The sequence below is a fragment of the Aaosphaeria arxii genome (genome assembly GCF_010015735.1).
Source record: "Aaosphaeria arxii CBS 175.79 unplaced genomic scaffold BU24scaffold_5, whole genome shotgun sequence".
NCBI lineage: Eukaryota > Fungi > Ascomycota > Dothideomycetes > Pleosporales > Aaosphaeria > Aaosphaeria arxii.
In genome coordinates this window covers 831992-849904 of record NW_022983478.1, presented here as the reverse complement: position 1 = coordinate 849904, position 17913 = coordinate 831992, and the positions used below count along the sequence as shown (strand labels likewise).

Genomic DNA, 17913 nt, shown 5'->3' with positions numbered 1-17913 from the left:
ACGATTTCGCGGCGCCTACTTATTGCCTTATCTCTTCAAGAGTTCCTTTCGTGATCAGCCCTTCAAGCGATGCCACGATTCTATTACCAACAATCTCAGCTTCAGCCTTCGTGAAACATTCTGTACTATATTCCAACCTTAACATTAGACTCCCATCTCTCATAGCTGTAAACTCAGCCATCAATTTAAACTTTGCGCCTCTTGTCCAGGTGTTGATTGGCTCAACGCCAGGAACATCTAACTTGGGCATATCTCCAGCATCGTGGAAAGTTACCATGAAGTCCAACAGTTGACTCTTGGGAGTGTCAAATTTATCATCCAGAATAGAGAGGAGCTGGTGAAACGGCAAAGCATGGGATACGGCATCGCGGCTTGCCAGCTGCACGGCTCGAATGTAAGAGCTTGTATCCGAGGAGGAAGTTGTTTTGCCGCTGTACTTGATGCGTATGGGTAAAGGCTGAAGGAAGAGACCAATAGTTCCCATCTCACTCTCTGGGTTCCGGTTGAGGTATGGGGCGCCGATGACAATGTCCTTATCTCTTTGATCAGGCTGTAGTGCCAAACTCACGGCCGCTAAAGCTAGCTGATGCATTGTTGCTTTTTGTATTGCCGTGTACTTCTTCATACGGCTGAAAGTCAAATTCGGAATCCGAACTAAATGGGAATCTCCCACCCAAGTACTTCTTGTCGGGATATCGTTTTGCCTGAACGAAAACGGGCGTATATTATCGAAGCATGTGGTCCAAAATGCTCGCTGAGCACACGTGATACTCTTATTCCATCGCGTTTGCGAGTAAGTCATGTTCGAATATTGCGGATCGCGGAAAGCATAGATCCTTGCAACTTGATTAAGCAGATTGTCCAAAGTTGTCAAGTCACATAGGATATGACTGATGACCACCAACATAGTTTTCGGCGAGCAGATGACCCGAATGAGATTTCCCTTTTCCAAATTGAAGGGGACATGCATCTCAGTGTCAAGATCGAAGAGTTCTCGAAAACATGTTTTTGGAGGATTGTTCGCGTACGTTCGTACGATCCTACCATCAGGCTCCGAGCGGTAGTTGCAACGGAGTATGCGATGCTGCGAAAGAACTCTATCCCACGCTTTCATCAACCTCGGTACATCAACCTCTGCACCTAGTTTACATGCAAAACTGACGCTGAAAGCGGAGGTGTCATGATGAGATTTGTATTTGTACCACCAGTCTGCTTCGATCGGTGAGACATTTTCTTCACCTAACATAAGGCCATCGCTCTCGGGTTCGTTGCCTGCGGCATCAAGCTCAGAAATTGACAGCGTCCATGCTAGATCCTGTGGAGTTGACGATTGCATGACTGATTGTAATGGCACCTTTCGGCAAAGTGCCTTAGAGATGTGGTGTGACAAAGATAGTAACGAGACTGAGTTCGCTCCAAGATCAATAAAATTCGAGGTTGGAGGAATCAAGACATCATCTGGCAATATCAAGGTCTCTCTTAGGATAGAGATGATAAGATCCTCTAGCAGAGTGACGTTCTCAGTAATGATGTCGATATCTGATTGAACTCGAAGATATTGCGCGGAGCTTTCGAGTTTCTTGTAGTCCCGTTTTCCGGCTGATGTCATTGGAAATGAGTCTATAGGTACAATCCATCGCGGCATAGCGTAGTGTGCAAGCCGTGTTCGAAGGGATTGTCGAAGTTTATTCACGTCTGCGCTCTCAGGCTGGACATACGCCACCAGATCGCCATCATTGACTACAATGGCAACCTGCGAAACGTCCATCCCTTTCTCTTGAGCATCAAGAAACTGAACCTCTAGACCATCTAGATCTATGCGGAAACCGCGGAGCTTTACTTGTCGGTCTGAACGACCAAGAAGCACCAATTCGCCACCCTCGTTCCAGTACGCTTTATCGCCAGTTTTGTACATCCTCTCATCAAACTGTGGATTGACGGAATCAAACAAGAAACGAGTTTCGGTGTCTTTCCTGTTTGCCACATAGCCCGAAGCTACCTGCACACCAGCGAGATAGATCTCCCCGATTACACCAAGAGGTGCCAGTCTCTGCGCGCTGTCTAAAACGTAGATCCTGGTCGAAGGATTTGGAGCTCCGAGGCTGACGAGATGATTCTGGTGAAGCCGTTTTATTGTCGCGCCGCATGTTGCCTCAGTCGGGCCGTACATGTTGAACACCGTCTTTTCCGACGCCCACGAATCACACAGGTCTTGTGTCACCGCTTCACCGACGAAATAAACCGTTTTCAAGCTGGGAAGGCTCTGAACATCTAACGCTCTGGCTACCGAGGGGGTGAGGATAGCTGCGTCCGCTCCCATCAGGTGGTTGATGCCCTTTGAGCCCCCGAGCAAAAGTGTAGCCCCGTAACTAAATGTTGAGAAAATTTCGTGAATGCTTCCATCGAAAGCTGCAGACATGACTTGCGCTATCTTCCAACCCGGGCGGGCTTGTAGCCTGACGTCAAAATCTCGTTGGAAGGCAACAAGCCCTCGATGATGGCACAAGACACCTTTAGGTTTTCCAGTGGATCCAGATGTAAAGCAGAGGTACGCTCCTCGGTCAGGGTGTGGGCCTGCTGATACATTTTTTTGAACTATTCCCCCAGCGTATTCTCCAAGCAAGATGTCTTCGACTGTAATAGTCTTCCCACTAAAGGCTGGCTTGTGCCGGGTTTCGATTTTTTTTCCGGCAACAAAAACCTTAGCACCTGAAGCAAGGAAATTCGAATCGCGTATAGAGGCTGAAAGGGTATCGACTAACGGGCAATAAATCGCTCCAGCTTTGAGAACCCCATATATCGCGATGATCCAATTAAATGAACGATCGGCGTGCACGCATACCACATCCCCCACTTCAACATTGGCCGATATCGCCCTGGCCACAGACGATGACTTCAGATCGAGTTCTTTGTAACTCATCGTTTGAGATCCTTTCTGTATTGCTATTGCCGAAGGATACTGGGAGGCAGTTCGTTGGAATAAAGTAACTAGATCATCCTTGAAAGAAGCAGTTCGTGTATGTATAGAGTTCCAGTTTCCCCAACAGCTCAACGTATTCCGATGTGTGCTGTCTACGATAGATGTAAGGCAAGAGCCTACGGTTGCGTCTGGTTTCAGAACGATCGTTATTGCAGACGTGAAGACCTCGCTGATTGTCTCGATCTGGCATTGGTTGAAATGTTCTAATTGATAATGAAATCGTATCAAGTCGGTGGTCCCACGGACAATCTCCACTTGAAGGGGAACATCCGAACGAATCGTGCTAAAAGGTGTTTCGATGGGTAAAAGAGATCTTCTCACGAAATGTGGCGTATTCTGTATGTTTAAGGCGGTTTGAAAGTTCCGACTGAAGCCATGGTTGGGTATTGTCCACTGCATTGAATTCAGCTCTAAGATGTCCCTGAACACATCCCGCAGATACTGAGCAACAGTCAAGCTAGAATCGATCCTGATGTGAACAGGGAGTGTATTGATGGTTGGGCCGATTACCGAATTGCTTCCCGCAATAGGCAATGAACGCCCATTGAATACTGTTCCGAACAGTACATCTGACGAATCCGTAAACCGTGCCATGGTCAAGGCCCAGGCTGCATAATATAATGTCGGGAACGTTATTCCAATCTTCTTGCAGGAAGTCGCGAGAATACTATGATCAAGGGATCTCTCGAAAATATTGCACTCTCCCCGAAGCGCTAGAGATTTGGCAGGAGTTGGGAGCAACAAACGCGATGCCGGCCGGTCATGTTCAACATGCCTTTTTGCCCAATAAGTCATACCGGAAGCCGCAGAGTCGTTTTGTAATTTTCGAAGATTTTCTGCAAACTGGAAGAACGGTGCTGTTGGACCAAGGGCAGCCCCCAGCAAAGCTTTCTCTAGCCTTGAGAGTAGGAGTAGGTGTGAGTAGCCATCAATCAATCCGTGGTGTACTCTCCAAATAATTCTACTCCTTCCAGTATTGCCATTGTGTGGTGCAAGAGTAACGACTCTAAAACAATGTCCAAATATCGGCGTTTCTTTGTCCTGTTTGTTGATTTCCCGGTTATAGGACTTGGTGTCAGCGACAATGACTTCCTCCCAGTCTATAGAGTTATGGTTCCGCTCAACAATATAGGCTTTAGATCCTTCAAGGATATAAGAGCTATTTAGCAAGGGTTCAAGTTGTAAAACCTTTGCCCAAGCTGCCCGAAGTGTTGGCACATCTCTCGGTAAGTGCGTCTCGTGGTAAGATATGATGTTGGAACCAGGATTTTCCAAACTCGATTGTAGAAGTGTAAGCTGGATTTCGGTCATCGGATATCGAAGATTGTACTTCAGAATTGACGTGTTGGTAATTTCAGGTTTGACGCCGGCAGTGTTACGCTTAGACGGTGACTCGACTTTTGCCACTGCTTTGCGCTTGAAGAATCGATTACAGGGACTGACTGAAGTTGTACTTCTCTGCGCCAAGTGGCCAAGAAGCTGCTCGATAGTGACTTCAGAAACCATAGTCTCGAGTTTCATGTGAATGCCAATGGTTTTCAGTGCATAGTGGAGGCGAACGAGGGTTATCGAATTGGCGCCATTACTCAGGAGGTCTTTCTGCACATCAATTGAGTTTATTGGAATATCGAGTGCATAAGATATCTCCTGCAGAGCAAGTAATGCTGTGGGTGATCGCGTCATTTGGAAGCCGAGTTGGAATCCTTCATTCGCAAATGTTGGAATATCAGGGACCTCAGTTCGTTGTGTTACATAGGCATCAATAATTGAAGTGACGATCGTTGCAGTTGCCTGATCACAATTCGATGTGGGATTCTTGTCGTGTGGATTGTACTTGAGTTTTACCGGATACCGATATGTGAGTCAGCGAAATAGCAAAAGATGATAGACGCCAAAGATAGGCGCCATCGGAACCCGACTGCAGTGTAGACCTTACTTCTCTAAATTAAAATTAAGTGAATAAATCCCAAACCGTAATAGTTTAATCACGAGTCAATAGAATCGTGATTTTGTTTCACTGGCAATGATCGGCTACCGGACGATTGTTCCAATCAGATCAGCCATCTGGTCAGTTTTTAAGGGTCCTCGGGGTTCAAATAACATCCATTTATTCGCTGTACCATTCAGATGTGAAACCTTTCTGCATAACGGCCGGCAGTCTGACAATATGCTGCATGGATCTTCACTCACCTTCCCTGCCCTTGCACTGTGGTCAGAGCGCTGCAGGACCCTTCCGTGGTGTTGGGAAATAATCAGAAAAGGTCACGCAAGTCGAAAAGACCCACGCCTTATTTCGCTCAAAATGCAGCCACTGCCAGACTTTGCAATCTTGAACATATGTTTGCTTATCTAAATATTACAATACTATCGCCTATAGATGCAACAGATAAATAGAGCCAGAGTTCTCTTTAACATGCCGTAGATAAGGGATTCTCTCTTCGTCCAGTGATTCTTTTCTTCTATAGAGTCTTTCTAGTTCCTGTGAATAAGACGGCAGCACCCGACGGTACAGGGGAATCTAAACTATCAATCAACTGAGCTGTCGCTGTTATCAGACGAGGAACCTTGAGTAGCATCATAGCTCATCTGCTTTTCCCACATAGTCTTGTATCTACCACCCAAAGACAGTAATTCTTCGTGAGTACCTCGCTCGTCAATCTCTCCTTGATGCATAACGAGTATCTGGTCAGATTCGGTGATAGTCGATAGTCGATGGCTGGATGGAGTTAGCCTTCTGGTGGAGGACTTTCATGCTTTACTTACGCGATTGTTATTGTAGTCAATCCCTTGGTTACAGTCTCCAGGGCGCCTTGAATTTGTTGCTCTGTACTGGAATCAAGACTCGCTGTAGCCTCGTCCATTAATATGACTTGCGGATTCTTCAAGATTGCTCGGGCTATCGCAATCTGCGCCATGTTAGAGAGAAATCAAATGAACTATCGTACACTTACACGCTGTTTCTCCCCCCCAGAGAGCCGCAGGCCTCGCTCGCCTACTTTTGTCTCGTACCCATCAGGGAAAGTAAGAATTTTGTCGTGAATGCTAGCTGCGCGACAGGCCTCGTGTACCTCTTCCAAGGTAGCGTTCGGATTTGCATACAGCAGATTATACAGGATACTTGAGTTGAATAAAATAGTATCCTGTGGTACGATGGCGATGTATTTCCGAAAACTTTGGATCTTAAGAGTCCGTAAATCCTTACCATCAAGTAAGATGCTGCCGTCTTTGGTATCATAGAAACGATAAAGCAGCTTCAAGCAGGTCGACTTTCCGCTCCCACTCTCGCCAACAATGGCTGTAGAAGTACCCGGCTTCACGGTGAATGAAATGTTACGAAGAATTGGTTGACGGGCGTCGTATGCGAATGAAACATTACGAAATGATATGTGACCAGAATAATGCAAGAGGTCCGCAGCATCTTTCGAGTCAACTATGGTAGGCTTCTGCTTGAACTGATAATTTCCTTAGCTTGTAGAAATTTGACAATTGATAAGCTCCCTCCTACTTACCAAATCAAGCATGCGCTCGGCTTCGACCAAGTTAGTCTGGACCTGATTGTAAAAGCTACCGAAGAATTGTAGAGGCGCTTGCAGTTGGGTCATGTAGCCCAGAATACCGACAAACATGGCTACCGATTGAACACCCAGTGATATTTGGAAGGATGATATAAGAACCACTAGCAGAATGCCCACGGTAAGAACCATATTCTGAGTGATGTTCAGGGCGTTGAGTGAGAATAATACCAAAAACTCTGATTTCTGATAGGCAGAAACATGGGTATCAAATCTCTCTACCTCGAGCGGAACGGCGACGTTGTGGTGAACGGTTTCGTAGGACATCATTGTATCCATTCTAAGAGGTGGAATCAGCTTCTCTTGTCCATGTGTGGTCCGAAAGATGCAACATACTTTGCGGCGTCCATTTCTCGATCTCGTTTAGCCATCTCCCTGCGCGCCTCTGCGCGCCACTGGGCCATGTAAATTGTCATGTAGATGTAACTCCACATTACCCCAATAATGATCAATGCATACACTGCATCAACTCGTACGAGGAAGTAGATAGCAGCAATGCCTAGATCAAAAACCATTGGAAACAATTGAAACGCAAACCCATCCAAGAATGTGTTCAAGGCACTGCCTTTATTGAGAGCACTCATTACTTCGCCGATGCGCTTGCTGAGGTGCATCTCGAGCGAAAGTCCCAAGATGTGTTCGAACGCCGCGCAGGTTAGTCTCCGGAAAAGTGATTGGCTGACTGGAATCCATAGGATAGCCCGAGCTGAGCCAAGAATTCCTTGTTGGCCTTGAAGAGCGCGGCAGGTGACATACAAAGCGATGTTCTTGTATGGCATTTTTCCCTGTCCAAGTGAAGCGACCAAAATCTCAAGTTGCCATGGTACCAAAATATTGATCAATCTTTGAGCAATGACCAAGATCAAACTCGCCAAAAATATAAGTTGCTGCTTATGAGAGTTGGAAGGCCTTCATAGAAGTTAGCGAAAATCCATAGCTAACACTAAGATATGGACGTTACCATATGTAGGGAAATAAGATCCGGAAGCCAATGAAATAGTCCAACCATCCCGCTTTACGTTCTGGTGCAGTCTTGGTGGCCGGCATGGTGTTTCCGCCAATTGACCCGTATCCATTTGGGTCATTCCCATTCGAACCAAGGAGCCTATCCGTCTCTTGTGAATGGACTTTTCTGACGACATGGTTCCATCTAGCAGTTGCATATGCTGAGATCATCATGAGCAGGATAGCCATCCTGAAGATTCCCAACACAAGATGAGGCGTAGCGAAGGAGTTGAGAGTCCTCACGTAAAAAGTCCATAATAATCCCTCAAAGGACAGCCCAACGATCCAAACACAAAAATTGGAAGCTCCGGGTGCGAAATCGTCAACTGGATCGGGAAGCAGACCAGCAAGATAGTAGAGCGCAACAGAGGCGTAAGAAATCTATTGAGAACATAAGTCAAAAATTCTCCTAATCTCTGATCTACGACTTACAAGGAAGGCTTCGTTTAATAGAATTCCTTTGTCATGACGAATAGCAGATATGTATGCTGGAACAGCGAAACCAACGGTCATGAGCTTCAACTACATTAGATACCATCATCGTGCATGTCTATTGCAATCAGGAAATTTACCATTAATAAAGATAGTACGCACTGAAGGTACCAAATTATCGTATTGAACCTTCGCGCTTTCTCCTTCGCGACATGGTCGGTCTGCCGGCGAAAGGCGAGTGGACACAAAAGCCGAACGACGTACAGAGAAAGTGGGTAAGCGTAAACCAATATGCTTGTTTCCAGCTTCATTTTCGTTCGAGCCGCTGAAAGTCAGGAGTTGAAAACGCGCGAAGCTTATAATCTTGATTATGTTTAATTGACCGGCCTATGAAATCGCGGCGCTTACAATGCCTTCCGATCGGGAGCCGGCTGATATAGGCAGTCTACGAATCCGATAACAGCAACAACTACATTTATCGGCACCTAGCGCCTGTGGCAACACAGATTATATTTTTCATTCCAGGCCAGTGTAATACCGAAATGTCGGACAAACCTGACGTGCAGCCAAAATTATCCAAACGTGGATGGGCAACCGTTGAGGGGATTCTGCCCAAGATCAAGGATGTTGTTGCTGAGAGATCAAAGAAAGTGAACACCAACATCGATCTTTCAACTGCAGAGAATTGGCTGTTACGCCCAGAGCTGATTGATATCTGTAAAGATGCTATCGCGCAAGACCTACTTCCCAAGGTTAGCCATATTGAATGGAGCATGATGAGTACAAGCGTTCGTGGAACTGATTTATACCCCAGCACTTTTCGTACCCAAAAGGCTTCTCAGGCGATCCGGAGCTATTAGAAGCATATGCCAAATTTTTCAATGACTACTTCGCGCCATATACACCCGTCGAACCTTCCCATCTTGCCACGGCACCGGGGGCTATGGCTTGTGTAGATACGCTTCTTTACAACATCTGCGATCCTGGTGAAGGGATACTGACACCCGGACCTTATTGGAGTAAGTGAAAAGTTGTCACCATCACAGGTACAGCTCCTCTGACCGAGAGATAATGCAGATGGTTTTGATTTCGGATTTCGGGTTCGCTCCTCTGTCACGCCGGTGTTGGTGTCCTTGCCATCCTTCGATGACAACTTCAGCGACAAACTTATTGGCGCGCTCGAACAGGCTTACGAAAATGCGACCATCCCAATCAAAGCACTCATAATCACAAATCCACATAATCCTCTCGCAGTTTGCTACCCAAAAAGTGTCCTTGAGGCGTGTTTACGATTTTGCGAGAAACATGATCTCCACTTTATCTCGGACGAAATCTATGCTCTCTCCATATTCCCAAACCCGGAAATTACTGAGAATCATCAATTCGTGTCCGCATTATCGATCAATCTTGACAGTATTGGAGTTGACCCGTCACGTGTCCATGTAGTTTGGAGCATGAGTAAAGACTTCGGTCAAAGTGGTTTTCGAATGGTGAACGCAATAATATCCGACTCCCAAGCATGAGCTAATCGAACGCAGGGCGTCACCGTAACTCAAGCAAACCCTGGGATGGCCGTGGGCCTTGCATTGGCAGCGAACACCCAAACTTCTTCACTATCGGCTATATGTACCATCAAACTACTGTCGTCACCGCAGCTGCCTTCGCTGATGAAGGATAATGCCGAGAGACTGAGCATAGCATACAAAACGCTTACCGGTTTTTTCAAACAGTATGATATTCAATACTTCCCAGCAAACGCAGGTTTGTATGTGTTTGCACGTCTGATAGACGCAAAGACCTGGGAAGAAGAAGCGGAGATGATCAGCAAGCTTAAGGCCGCTGGCGTGTTGGTAAGTGCAGGGAAAGCATACCATGGGCCGGACGCCGAGAAGGGCTGGGCTCGAGTGCTTTTTGCTGTAGAACCAGAAGTGTTACAAGAAGCGATTCGAAGGATGGGGACTGTTTACTCTGGGATTGCAGAAAAATCATGACGCGCTCCAGTCATTTTCACTTCTTGATTTGCGTTTCTTCCTGTTGTCGATTGACGGTTGCAACATGTGACCTCCACCGCATGCATGAAATCTACGAAGGAGAACATTATCGGAAATAATGTCAGAAAATTTAATGCAATTCTTACGTGCATGAGAGACCCTGCGTCCAGTCCCAGTCAGGGACGAACTCGATGGCTGAAGGCCACGCATTCCTAAGCACAAAGATTCTGTTCAGCCTCCAACCACTCGAGCCTGCTAGGCGCTCCCAATCACTCCGATCCCTTTCCCGGCCACCGACAGCGACCATCATGTTCAGATCTCCATAGCGAGACATCCTCCCTGTATGACCGTCTTGGAGAATAGATTCTAGGATTACGAGCCGACTGAGAGGGGTTTTGCGAATTGCGCGCCGTATGTTCTGCAGTATTGTAGTCGCATTTTCATCATCCCAGTCGTGCAGACACCACTTCATGGTGTATATTTCGAAGCTCGGCACCTCTTTCAAGAAATCTCCGATAATGAGATTCTCCTCTGGCACGCGCGAGCCAACATCTTTGTACTCTCCGGCCTCGCCATGGAAGTTTATTCTTGCTTGCTCGATACCTTTAGCAAGATCGAAGACGCCGCCTTTTAATGTTGGAAGCCCACGAAGTAGCAATGCAATCAGCCCGCCACTCCCGCCACCCAGATCAAGAATTGTCCCATCGGATACTTCGTCCCACGGGTAGTCCTGGAGTATCCCTGGCGCCATCGCAATCGCACCTCCACTCAAAGTTTTGAAGAATTTAGGCATCCAGCCTTGTTCCGTGAAGTACACAAACATGTTTTTATCTGTATCGAAGTTAATTTGCGCTGGCGCACGTACAGCGTCCTTTCTACAAGAAAGCGGGATGCCGCGCGACATATCGTAGAACTCGTTGCCGTAAAGGTCTACCCAATTGCGCCATTGTGTCCAATGGTCAGATAGTAACAATTGAGACGCCCTATTGTTCTGATATAGGTCTTTCGTGGGGTCATATGAGAATACGCCGTTGTTGACCAGGGTGCGCATTATTTGACGCAATCGATCGGGTCGAGCATTGGCTGCTTCGCAAAGATTATCGAATAACACAGGTCCAGCGCGCATGATATCCGGAAGGTTCAGATCAACTGCAGCACAGAGAGCTTTCGTGCTCATATACCCTGACAACCTTAGCAAGACATTCGACCGAGTAAACAAGGTACTCTACCCATGAAGTGATCCGCAAGGACCATTTGGCTGGGCTCAAGCTCGAGCCTCGCCTCAGAGAGAAGGTCTAGCGCTTCTGATGAAAGACCCGAAAGGGCTTTGTCTGGCAATGCATTTTCGTTGTGGAGGGCTTTCTGCAAAGTGATATCGGATCGCAACCCTTGGAGTGCAGACTTCAAGTCCACTATGAGTTTTTGAAGAATAATATCGGCCATTTTGGTTCTCCTCTTCGTGATGTTTTATCATTGTCGCGATGTTCACCGTTCATATAATAAGACGGATCGAAGAAAAGAGTTCCGCTCGGCTACCGGATGTACTGTGATTTTGCCCCCCACGACATCTACATCAGCGCAAACTAGAAAAGTGCATCGTTCAACGTATCTTCTCAAAAAAAAAACAATATGGTTGGCCCACCTTCAGAGCAAACAAATCTACTGGATAATGGAGAGAACACAGATCAGAATGAAGCTGGAAGCGGATCTATCAGCAGAACAACCTATCTGCCTCCAGTACTGGTACTTCCGCTCGCTCTTCTCTCTGCATTAGCCCTATCTTCAACTTCTGCAACCGCTTACTACACATACGCGACGCTCCTTTGCAAGGATGCAACCCATTGTAAAGGACAAGAAACGAATAGATTTGCCGGTTATGTAGCGGTTGCGACGGCGATATCGAACATCCTTGGAATAGCCTCGTTGGGTCCCCTCCAAAGAATCACGAAAACAAAACTAAAACTCGGACTAACCTTCTGGATTACCATTCGCTCTATGAGTCCTATGATGCTATTTGTGGGAAGTCAGTAAAATGTTACAGTTTGAATTATGCTTAAGCTAACAGAGGAAAGAAAATCTACAAAACATATACGTAGCACTGTCCAGTAAATTGTTTGACGGTCTCGCATCCGACAACATATTGCACTTTGCGCTCAATACTGCGTATACACAACATCCAAGAGCAGAGAAAGCATCATCGTTTATCGGCTACTCACTAGCCTTGTACATGGTCGGAATATCGACATCACCATTCGTTGCCGGATGGTTCACAAACTCTTCGATCAGTTTTGTCGCCGCAATTACGCTTTTCGCACTTGCAGCTGCATACTTGCAACTCATAGTGCATCCGAAAGTGGTCACCATAGATGACTCGGAGAATCCCCGCCCGGACGAGGAAGGTCCAGAAGTTGAACAAACTTCGCACGCAACATTGAAGATTTTCATTCTTCCATTGCAAGCCTTGGCTAGGAACCATTCAACCCTCTTTTGTGGCCTCAGTCTACTCTTGTATAACGTGGTCCAATCATACATCTTCAGCGCCCTACTGATTCATACATCCATTGAGTTCGGATTTACTAGTAGAGAGAACGGCTTCCTAATCAGCCTAGTGCACTCAATTGGCGCGCTATACATCTTCATGAGCGTGTATGTTATGCCAAAGATTTATCAGATGTTATCCCGGGAAAGTTCACAGAGTGCAGAAACGAAACTGGAAAATAGTACTCTTGCGGTTCTTTCATTCGGATGTCAAGCTTTGTCACTAGTCGCCCTTGGTTCCTCATCTGAAGCCTGGCAAGTGTATGTCGCAGCTGCCCTGTTGGCATTGGGACTACCCACACCGTCATTCGTCAAAGCGCACGGCATTTCTGGACATATTGGGTCTCGAAGAGCGGAAGTTCTAGCGGCACTAGCCATGATGGAGACGATGGGAGATGTGTTGGGACCTGTCGTTCTTGGAGGGTGGCAAAGCTACAAAACGGCGGGCGGGGAAGTATTTTTCCTTGGTTCTGGACTGATGATCATATCGTTGGGTCTGTTCGTATGCAACTTGTTTTCAGTACGTTAGACTATTATTAGTAGTCAACCAGTGAAAGCCTAGGTTGCTACCCACGTCCTGGCCGAACCATCTGGTGTATAGATGTTCCGGCGATGTTTATTGGAAAAGGATAACTACACATAAATTGTAGAAAGATATAGAAACCTCGTGATATATTTGCTATCTTACATGCAACCTGAACCGCCTTACTAGCTGCCTCTCAAAGGCTACTTCGCTCTATTTTCGAAACAACATATGAGAACTGCATGAAGACTATTTTTTAACAGAGATCAACAGCCAAAATATAGCGCTTGTACCTATGAGTTCTCATAAAAGACCAAGCACCTCACTTCTATGCTTTCACGAGGTATAATTGCTCTTTCATGGTCCGGATGTTGAAAAGCAGAATGTGCGCACACTGATCTCTAGTCTTAGCGCTTTCTTCAGAATCGTGAGTAAAACTTACTATTTGCAACATCGTCTTTATTGTCCCAGATCTTGATCAATGTCACCTCCTCTGGAGTTTGCTTCTCAAGATAGTACCACTTTTGCTCGGGCGAATAATTGATTCCAACAGTCTGTCCAATGAAATCATGTGCCTGTCTAAAAATATTTGTTGGATGGACTTCGGATGGCTTCATTGACCGAAAATCCATCATCGCAAGCGGCCAATCTTCCACAACTCCGCTGATGGGTCTCCAGACACTGGAGAATATTAGACGAATCATATAGAGGAACTCGTAAGCCTTACTTGATCAATTGACATCTTCCCTTGAGAAGTCGTTCAGCATCATCGCCCGCATGGCGTTCCACGCGTCGACTAGCACCAAGAGCAGATCTCGACGATGTTAGTTTATTCTTCCGCATGGCAGGTATTTCAACCGTACTGATCGCAGTGGGCCTATATCGTCTTAGCATGTATTGAGAGTAAGAACAGTGATGGTTGAACTGACTACTGTAGCTGGCTGTTCTCTCTCATTCGGATTTGCTTTAAGATCCAAACTAGGGTCTCGTTTTCGGTACGTATGATCGAAAATGATTACATGCGTCGCTCCCAATGTGTCTTTCAATAGCTTCTCCACCAATGGATAGTATTTGCCCATGACCCGTTCTTTTTCCTTGGACCTGATCACGTCAAGCACTTGATCGGGGAGGGCAGAACTGTTCGTCCACGCGAATCCATTGTTGTCAAGTGTGAATAGCTCTTTTATCAATCTTGCATCGGTAAATTGCACTGTTTGATCTTCGTTCTTGAAATTAGTGGAGGGATACTGCTCCTCTACAATTCCGCGAACGTAAGGCGATTCTTTCTCGGCTGTGGACGGCCAAGGTTCCAGAAATGACATGCAAGCTTGGACAGAGGCCATGATACATAGGGTAACAGAGTTATAACAATGCCCTCACGAAGGAGAGGTAAAGTGGCTGCTTTTTAAGTTTCTATTAGGCGGGGTCCGGGATGACATGTTCACCGGTACCCGATCTGAGCTACTTTCTGATCAAGACATCTTTTCAGCAGATGCCATACTCAACAAGCGGTAAATATTTATTTCAGTTTCTATTGCTTCTTGATAGAAACAAACATGACGTTCTGTAGCTGTCTCTGAAATATCTCCGCCCGCACCGTATATCCATCTTCATGCGACCGATTACGTAGGTACGACTAAGCACGAATCCAATTGGTGAACCAGGTAGTTAAGCCACCACTTTGGAGTCTATTTGTTGAATGTCTTGTAAATCGCCTGGGAAGTTCTCTTGCAATTCCAGCGCCTGCGTTTGCTCCTTGAAAAATTGCACTTGGTATGTTCTTAAAAGGATTGGCTGAATCTCCTGCTGCGAAAACCCCGGGGACATTGGTCTGGTAGAACGGCATCTTCGTAACAATATCCCCTCGAGCGTTCGTCTCTAGACCTAGCTCACCCACAATGCCTTCGGCCATCTTAGTAGCTGGCTGATGGACAAGAAAACTCTCGGTACGGTCATTGCCATCGCTGAATGACAGCGTAATACCATTGCTTGTTGTGTTTTTTGCGAGCCTGATAATCTTTCGCGGATCGATGGAAATATGAGACTCGCCTTTCTGTACCAAAATAGTCGATATAGCCTTTGCAAGTTCATGATCTCCATTTGTGTAGAGAGTCACGTTCTCGGCGAACTTGCTAGCATCTTCAACAAGGATGGCGGCATGCGGCGGTGAGCTTGCAAGGTCTGCCGCGATGACTCCAGCAGAAGCGCTACCTCGAAATTCAAAGCCTCTCGTAAATAAACAATGAAGTCTAAAAGTTGTGAGCTCTCGGTCGCACAAATGAATATTAATGCCTTACATTTTGTCAGGAAAATTGTCTTTGTACCCAGGGATATCAGGATAGTCGAATTCGTTTCCAATAGCCACGAGTAACTTCTTTCCAGACCACTTCTTGCCGCTTGAGCCTGTCGCATGGAACAAAGAATCGTGTTCCTTCTCTACCTTAACTATCTTTTCCTCTACGAATGTTACCAGCCCGGTAGACTGCAGTTCTCTTCGACTTGTTCTTCGTAAGTCGCTTGGCGATCGGTGTTCCCATGTTGGCAACACATGCATTGGCGTGTTCCACCAATTCCGTGGCTTCGAATCATCAAACACAATGATATCATGTTGGTGCCGTGCGAGGGTAAGAGCTCCGGATAGGCCTGCATGGCTCCCGCCTAATATCAACACATCTGTGATGTTGTCTGGATGGTCAACTAAAATCAAGGGAAGTCGACCTTCCGGTGAGTTTATGAGTAGTAAGGAGAGGAGAAAGGCGCTCAGAGAGAACCAAATAAGACTACTCAGTCGACTCTCTAAAGGAAACATCATGTGGATCTTGAACTGAGATAATTCACAGATGGGCGTGGAATCAATGGAATAGATGGTTGTTGATAGCTGTTTCATCCTTCCCTATTCGGAACTACGTAAGCAGCCGGCGGCCGGCAAGGCGAATGAAGCGAGACCAGTAGATTATGGAAGGGAACTTCCTGCTTGTGCAAGTAAGTGTCTGCAGGGCGGCGATCAATCCTAAGTCGCACAGAGGGAACGTTGTACGCACGCACTTTCGGGTTCCGACCAAGAAGCTGAGCTTCGCATTTAAAATGTACCCATCGTGTTGATACAACCAATGAAAGCATGTATACATGATGAATTGCTGATCATTATATCATTCCGTACAGCCAGAGCGATTAATCGCAGTTTAGTGGCCGAATAAGACGATTTCAACGGCCACATGTCTATCTACCGGGGATGCTTTTGACTTCCGTTGCAGATCAAAAGATAGGCGTCTGCTCCCACATCTCAGCCTGGAGCTGAAGCGGAGCACCTGCACCTGCATTTGTGCCAGAGGCTTGTGCCGTTGTCACCGTTTGCATTGGCGATGCGCAATCCCCTGCCGCAAAAATGCCCTTCATGCTTGTCTGATTGAATGGTGGATTTACCACTATCGTCCCTTTGGGTGTCATTGCAAGCCCAAGTTGCGTGTGCAGGTCACCCCTTAGCTTAGTAGGCGGCTTCCCAAAGAGGAATCCCTCTGTTTTGGATACTCCATCTTTGAAGTATAGCGTGACCTCAGCTCTTGTGGGAGACTTTTCGACCCTAGTGATCTTACGTGCATCGATTTCCATCGGTGCAGCGCTAGTTTTCAGCGCGCTTTCAAGATCGTCGGTCAACTGCGTATTACCGTCGGTATAGATGGTTACTTTCTTTGAAAAGCGCAAGGCCTGGCGGGCTATGTGCAGAGATACCGGAACAGAGGCACTTTCTCCAATGGCGAGACCACCTGAAGAACTCACACCCTTTTCTTCCCAGCCGTGGCAGTAGAGACAGTGAAATCTGCAGGTTGTCAGACTGGTCGCTGCAAGTGACATCATGTAGATGCTCTCCTTACATGCCGGAAATCCAACATTCCGAGTATCCAGGAATATCCGGTAAGACGTCTTCGACACCAGTTGCTAAAATCAGTTTCTTCGCTTTCCAGTGTTTTCCACTAGCAGCGGTAACCTTGAACAGTTCGTCTTCCAGCTGTTCTGCCTTCACAGCCTCCTCTTGCTCAATACTCACGGTGCCATAACGTTCGAAGTCATTCTTCGCGGCAGCCCGCCAGTCGGCAGGGTTACGATGATCCCATGTCGGAACCGTATGCATGTGTTTACTCCCTCCATTCCGGTATTGCTGTGAATCGAGTACCAGGACCGAGTGGTCTTGCCGAACAATAGTCGATGCCGCACTGAGGCCGGCAACACCGCCTCCGACAATTAAGACGTCGACTAGGGATCCCATGATCAATTGAACTGAAAGCGGATCTATGCACCGAAAAGTAAGACAAGATACAATTTCTCAATGTCTTCCTGGGATGTTTCTACTTGAAATAAATTTGGATGCATCGCCTGCAAGTGCCGGTGCGGCTCCCGAGCCATGAGATGTGACATGAGTTACATGTGTAGATTTACCTGCGTAAGATGTGCTGTGACGCGCAAGGCTTTTTCGACTATTTTTGACCCTTACTTCGCCTTACAGGATATTGTTCAGGTCAGGACCATGTCCATGTATGTCGTATCGTAACCTCTACTGTTCAGCCTATGGAAATGATTTCTGGTGACGCTAGTCCGATTTCGTGCAGGCTTGGAGTGTGCGGGTGTACCATTTCACCATGACAGGAAGGCAATCCAACGTAGTCGATATTGATCACTGTGCATGATTACTGTATGTAGGTAGTATAGGTCATGCCGGAACGCGAACGCGATGGTTCGATCCAATGCCCTCGGCCAGGTGCTATGTCTTTCGCTATTGGAGGAAACTCACTCTCGCTAGGATCAATGCTGTATGCACGTCAGGGCCCTACCTATAACCCCTGATTACTTTCTATCTTAGGGCCCTATTTAGGTAGG

The 17913-nt window shown here is 46.7% G+C and overlaps 8 protein-coding genes across 8 annotated transcripts; 2 read left to right on the top strand and 6 right to left on the bottom strand.

The window, feature by feature from the left end:
* Window positions 1-3: 3 nt before the first annotated feature.
* On the bottom strand, window positions 4-4884 carry BU24DRAFT_423380 (acetyl-CoA synthetase-like protein). The gene has a single exon (XM_033528236.1). It carries the CDS (start codon window positions 4661-4663, stop codon window positions 20-22), a length of 4644 nt encoding a protein of 1547 aa, XP_033382762.1. The 5' UTR covers window positions 4664-4884; the 3' UTR covers window positions 4-19.
* Window positions 4885-5172: 288 nt separating this feature from the next.
* Window positions 5173-8326, bottom strand: BU24DRAFT_423378 (uncharacterized protein). The gene is made up of 8 exons (XM_033528235.1): window positions 8130-8326; window positions 7990-8073; window positions 7514-7938; window positions 6889-7461; window positions 6490-6832; window positions 5932-6432; window positions 5744-5886; window positions 5173-5696 (listed from the first exon to the last, which is right to left on the bottom strand). The coding sequence occupies exons 1-8, from the start codon at window positions 8298-8300 to the stop codon at window positions 5507-5509; spliced, it is 2430 nt and encodes an 809-aa protein (XP_033382761.1). The 5' UTR covers window positions 8301-8326; the 3' UTR covers window positions 5173-5506.
* Window positions 8327-8473: 147 nt separating this feature from the next.
* On the top strand, window positions 8474-10384 carry BU24DRAFT_423377 (PLP-dependent transferase). Its single transcript, XM_033528234.1, has 4 exons — window positions 8474-8741; window positions 8804-9008; window positions 9067-9479; window positions 9528-10384. Exons 1-4 carry the CDS (start codon window positions 8532-8534, stop codon window positions 9978-9980), a joined length of 1281 nt encoding a protein of 426 aa, XP_033382760.1. The 5' UTR covers window positions 8474-8531; the 3' UTR covers window positions 9981-10384.
* BU24DRAFT_410167 (putative O-methyltransferase) lies at window positions 10123-11423 on the bottom strand (the record flags this gene model as incomplete). The annotated part of the gene is made up of 2 exons (XM_033525971.1): window positions 10123-11162; window positions 11210-11423. The coding sequence occupies 2 exons, from the start codon at window positions 11421-11423 to the stop codon at window positions 10123-10125; spliced, it is 1254 nt and encodes a 417-aa protein (XP_033382759.1).
* A 131-nt stretch (window positions 11424-11554) lies between these two features.
* BU24DRAFT_423375 (uncharacterized protein) lies at window positions 11555-13213 on the top strand. Its single transcript, XM_033528233.1, has 2 exons — window positions 11555-12003; window positions 12053-13213. The coding sequence occupies exons 1-2, from the start codon at window positions 11610-11612 to the stop codon at window positions 13045-13047; spliced, it is 1389 nt and encodes a 462-aa protein (XP_033382758.1). The 5' UTR covers window positions 11555-11609; the 3' UTR covers window positions 13048-13213.
* On the bottom strand, window positions 13191-14425 carry BU24DRAFT_214140 (methyltransferase). Its single transcript, XM_033521978.1, has 5 exons — window positions 13971-14425; window positions 13905-13918; window positions 13769-13855; window positions 13484-13722; window positions 13191-13435 (listed from the first exon to the last, which is right to left on the bottom strand). The coding sequence occupies exons 1-5, from the start codon at window positions 14382-14384 to the stop codon at window positions 13335-13337; spliced, it is 855 nt and encodes a 284-aa protein (XP_033382757.1). The 5' UTR covers window positions 14385-14425; the 3' UTR covers window positions 13191-13334.
* A 252-nt stretch (window positions 14426-14677) lies between these two features.
* Window positions 14678-15850, bottom strand: BU24DRAFT_410164 (FAD/NAD(P)-binding domain-containing protein; the record flags this gene model as incomplete). Its single annotated transcript, XM_033525970.1, has 2 exons — window positions 14678-15290; window positions 15339-15850. The coding sequence occupies 2 exons, from the start codon at window positions 15848-15850 to the stop codon at window positions 14678-14680; spliced, it is 1125 nt and encodes a 374-aa protein (XP_033382756.1).
* Window positions 15851-16296: 446 nt separating this feature from the next.
* BU24DRAFT_348506 (FAD/NAD(P)-binding domain-containing protein) lies at window positions 16297-17305 on the bottom strand (the record flags this gene model as incomplete). The annotated part of the gene is made up of 2 exons (XM_033523567.1): window positions 16297-16858; window positions 16914-17305. 2 exons carry the CDS (start codon window positions 17303-17305, stop codon window positions 16297-16299), a joined length of 954 nt encoding a protein of 317 aa, XP_033382755.1.
* Window positions 17306-17913: the final 608 nt, after the last annotated feature.

Excerpts from the sequence above, each read along its gene's own strand:
- BU24DRAFT_423380 (XM_033528236.1), bottom strand. The coding sequence starts at position 4,663 with ATGACGCGATCACCCACAGCATTACTTGCTCTGCAGGAGATATCTTAT.
- BU24DRAFT_423378 (XM_033528235.1), bottom strand. The coding sequence starts at position 8,300 with ATGAAGCTGGAAACAAGCATATTGGTTTACGCTTACCCACTTTCTCTG. Across the intron at positions 8,074-8,129 it reads GCGTACTATCTTTATTAATG|CTCATGACCGTTGGTTTCGC; the intron begins GTAAATTTCCTG and ends ATGTAGTTGAAG. Across the intron at positions 7,462-7,513 it reads ATCTTATTTCCCTACATATG|GCCTTCCAACTCTCATAAGC; the intron begins GTAACGTCCATA and ends ACTTCTATGAAG.
- BU24DRAFT_423377 (XM_033528234.1), top strand. The coding sequence starts at position 8,532 with ATGTCGGACAAACCTGACGTGCAGCCAAAATTATCCAAACGTGGATGG. Across the intron at positions 9,009-9,066 it reads GACACCCGGACCTTATTGGA|ATGGTTTTGATTTCGGATTT; the intron begins GTAAGTGAAAAG and ends GAGATAATGCAG. Across the intron at positions 9,480-9,527 it reads GTCAAAGTGGTTTTCGAATG|GGCGTCACCGTAACTCAAGC; the intron begins GTGAACGCAATA and ends AATCGAACGCAG.
- BU24DRAFT_423375 (XM_033528233.1), top strand. The coding sequence starts at position 11,610 with ATGGTTGGCCCACCTTCAGAGCAAACAAATCTACTGGATAATGGAGAG. Across the intron at positions 12,004-12,052 it reads TATGATGCTATTTGTGGGAA|AAAATCTACAAAACATATAC; the intron begins GTCAGTAAAATG and ends AACAGAGGAAAG.
- BU24DRAFT_214140 (XM_033521978.1), bottom strand. The coding sequence starts at position 14,384 with ATGGCCTCTGTCCAAGCTTGCATGTCATTTCTGGAACCTTGGCCGTCC. Across the intron at positions 13,723-13,768 it reads GGAAGATGTCAATTGATCAA|TGTCTGGAGACCCATCAGCG; the intron begins GTAAGGCTTACG and ends AATATTCTCCAG. Across the intron at positions 13,436-13,483 it reads TAAAGACGATGTTGCAAATA|TGTGCGCACATTCTGCTTTT; the intron begins GTAAGTTTTACT and ends ACTAGAGATCAG.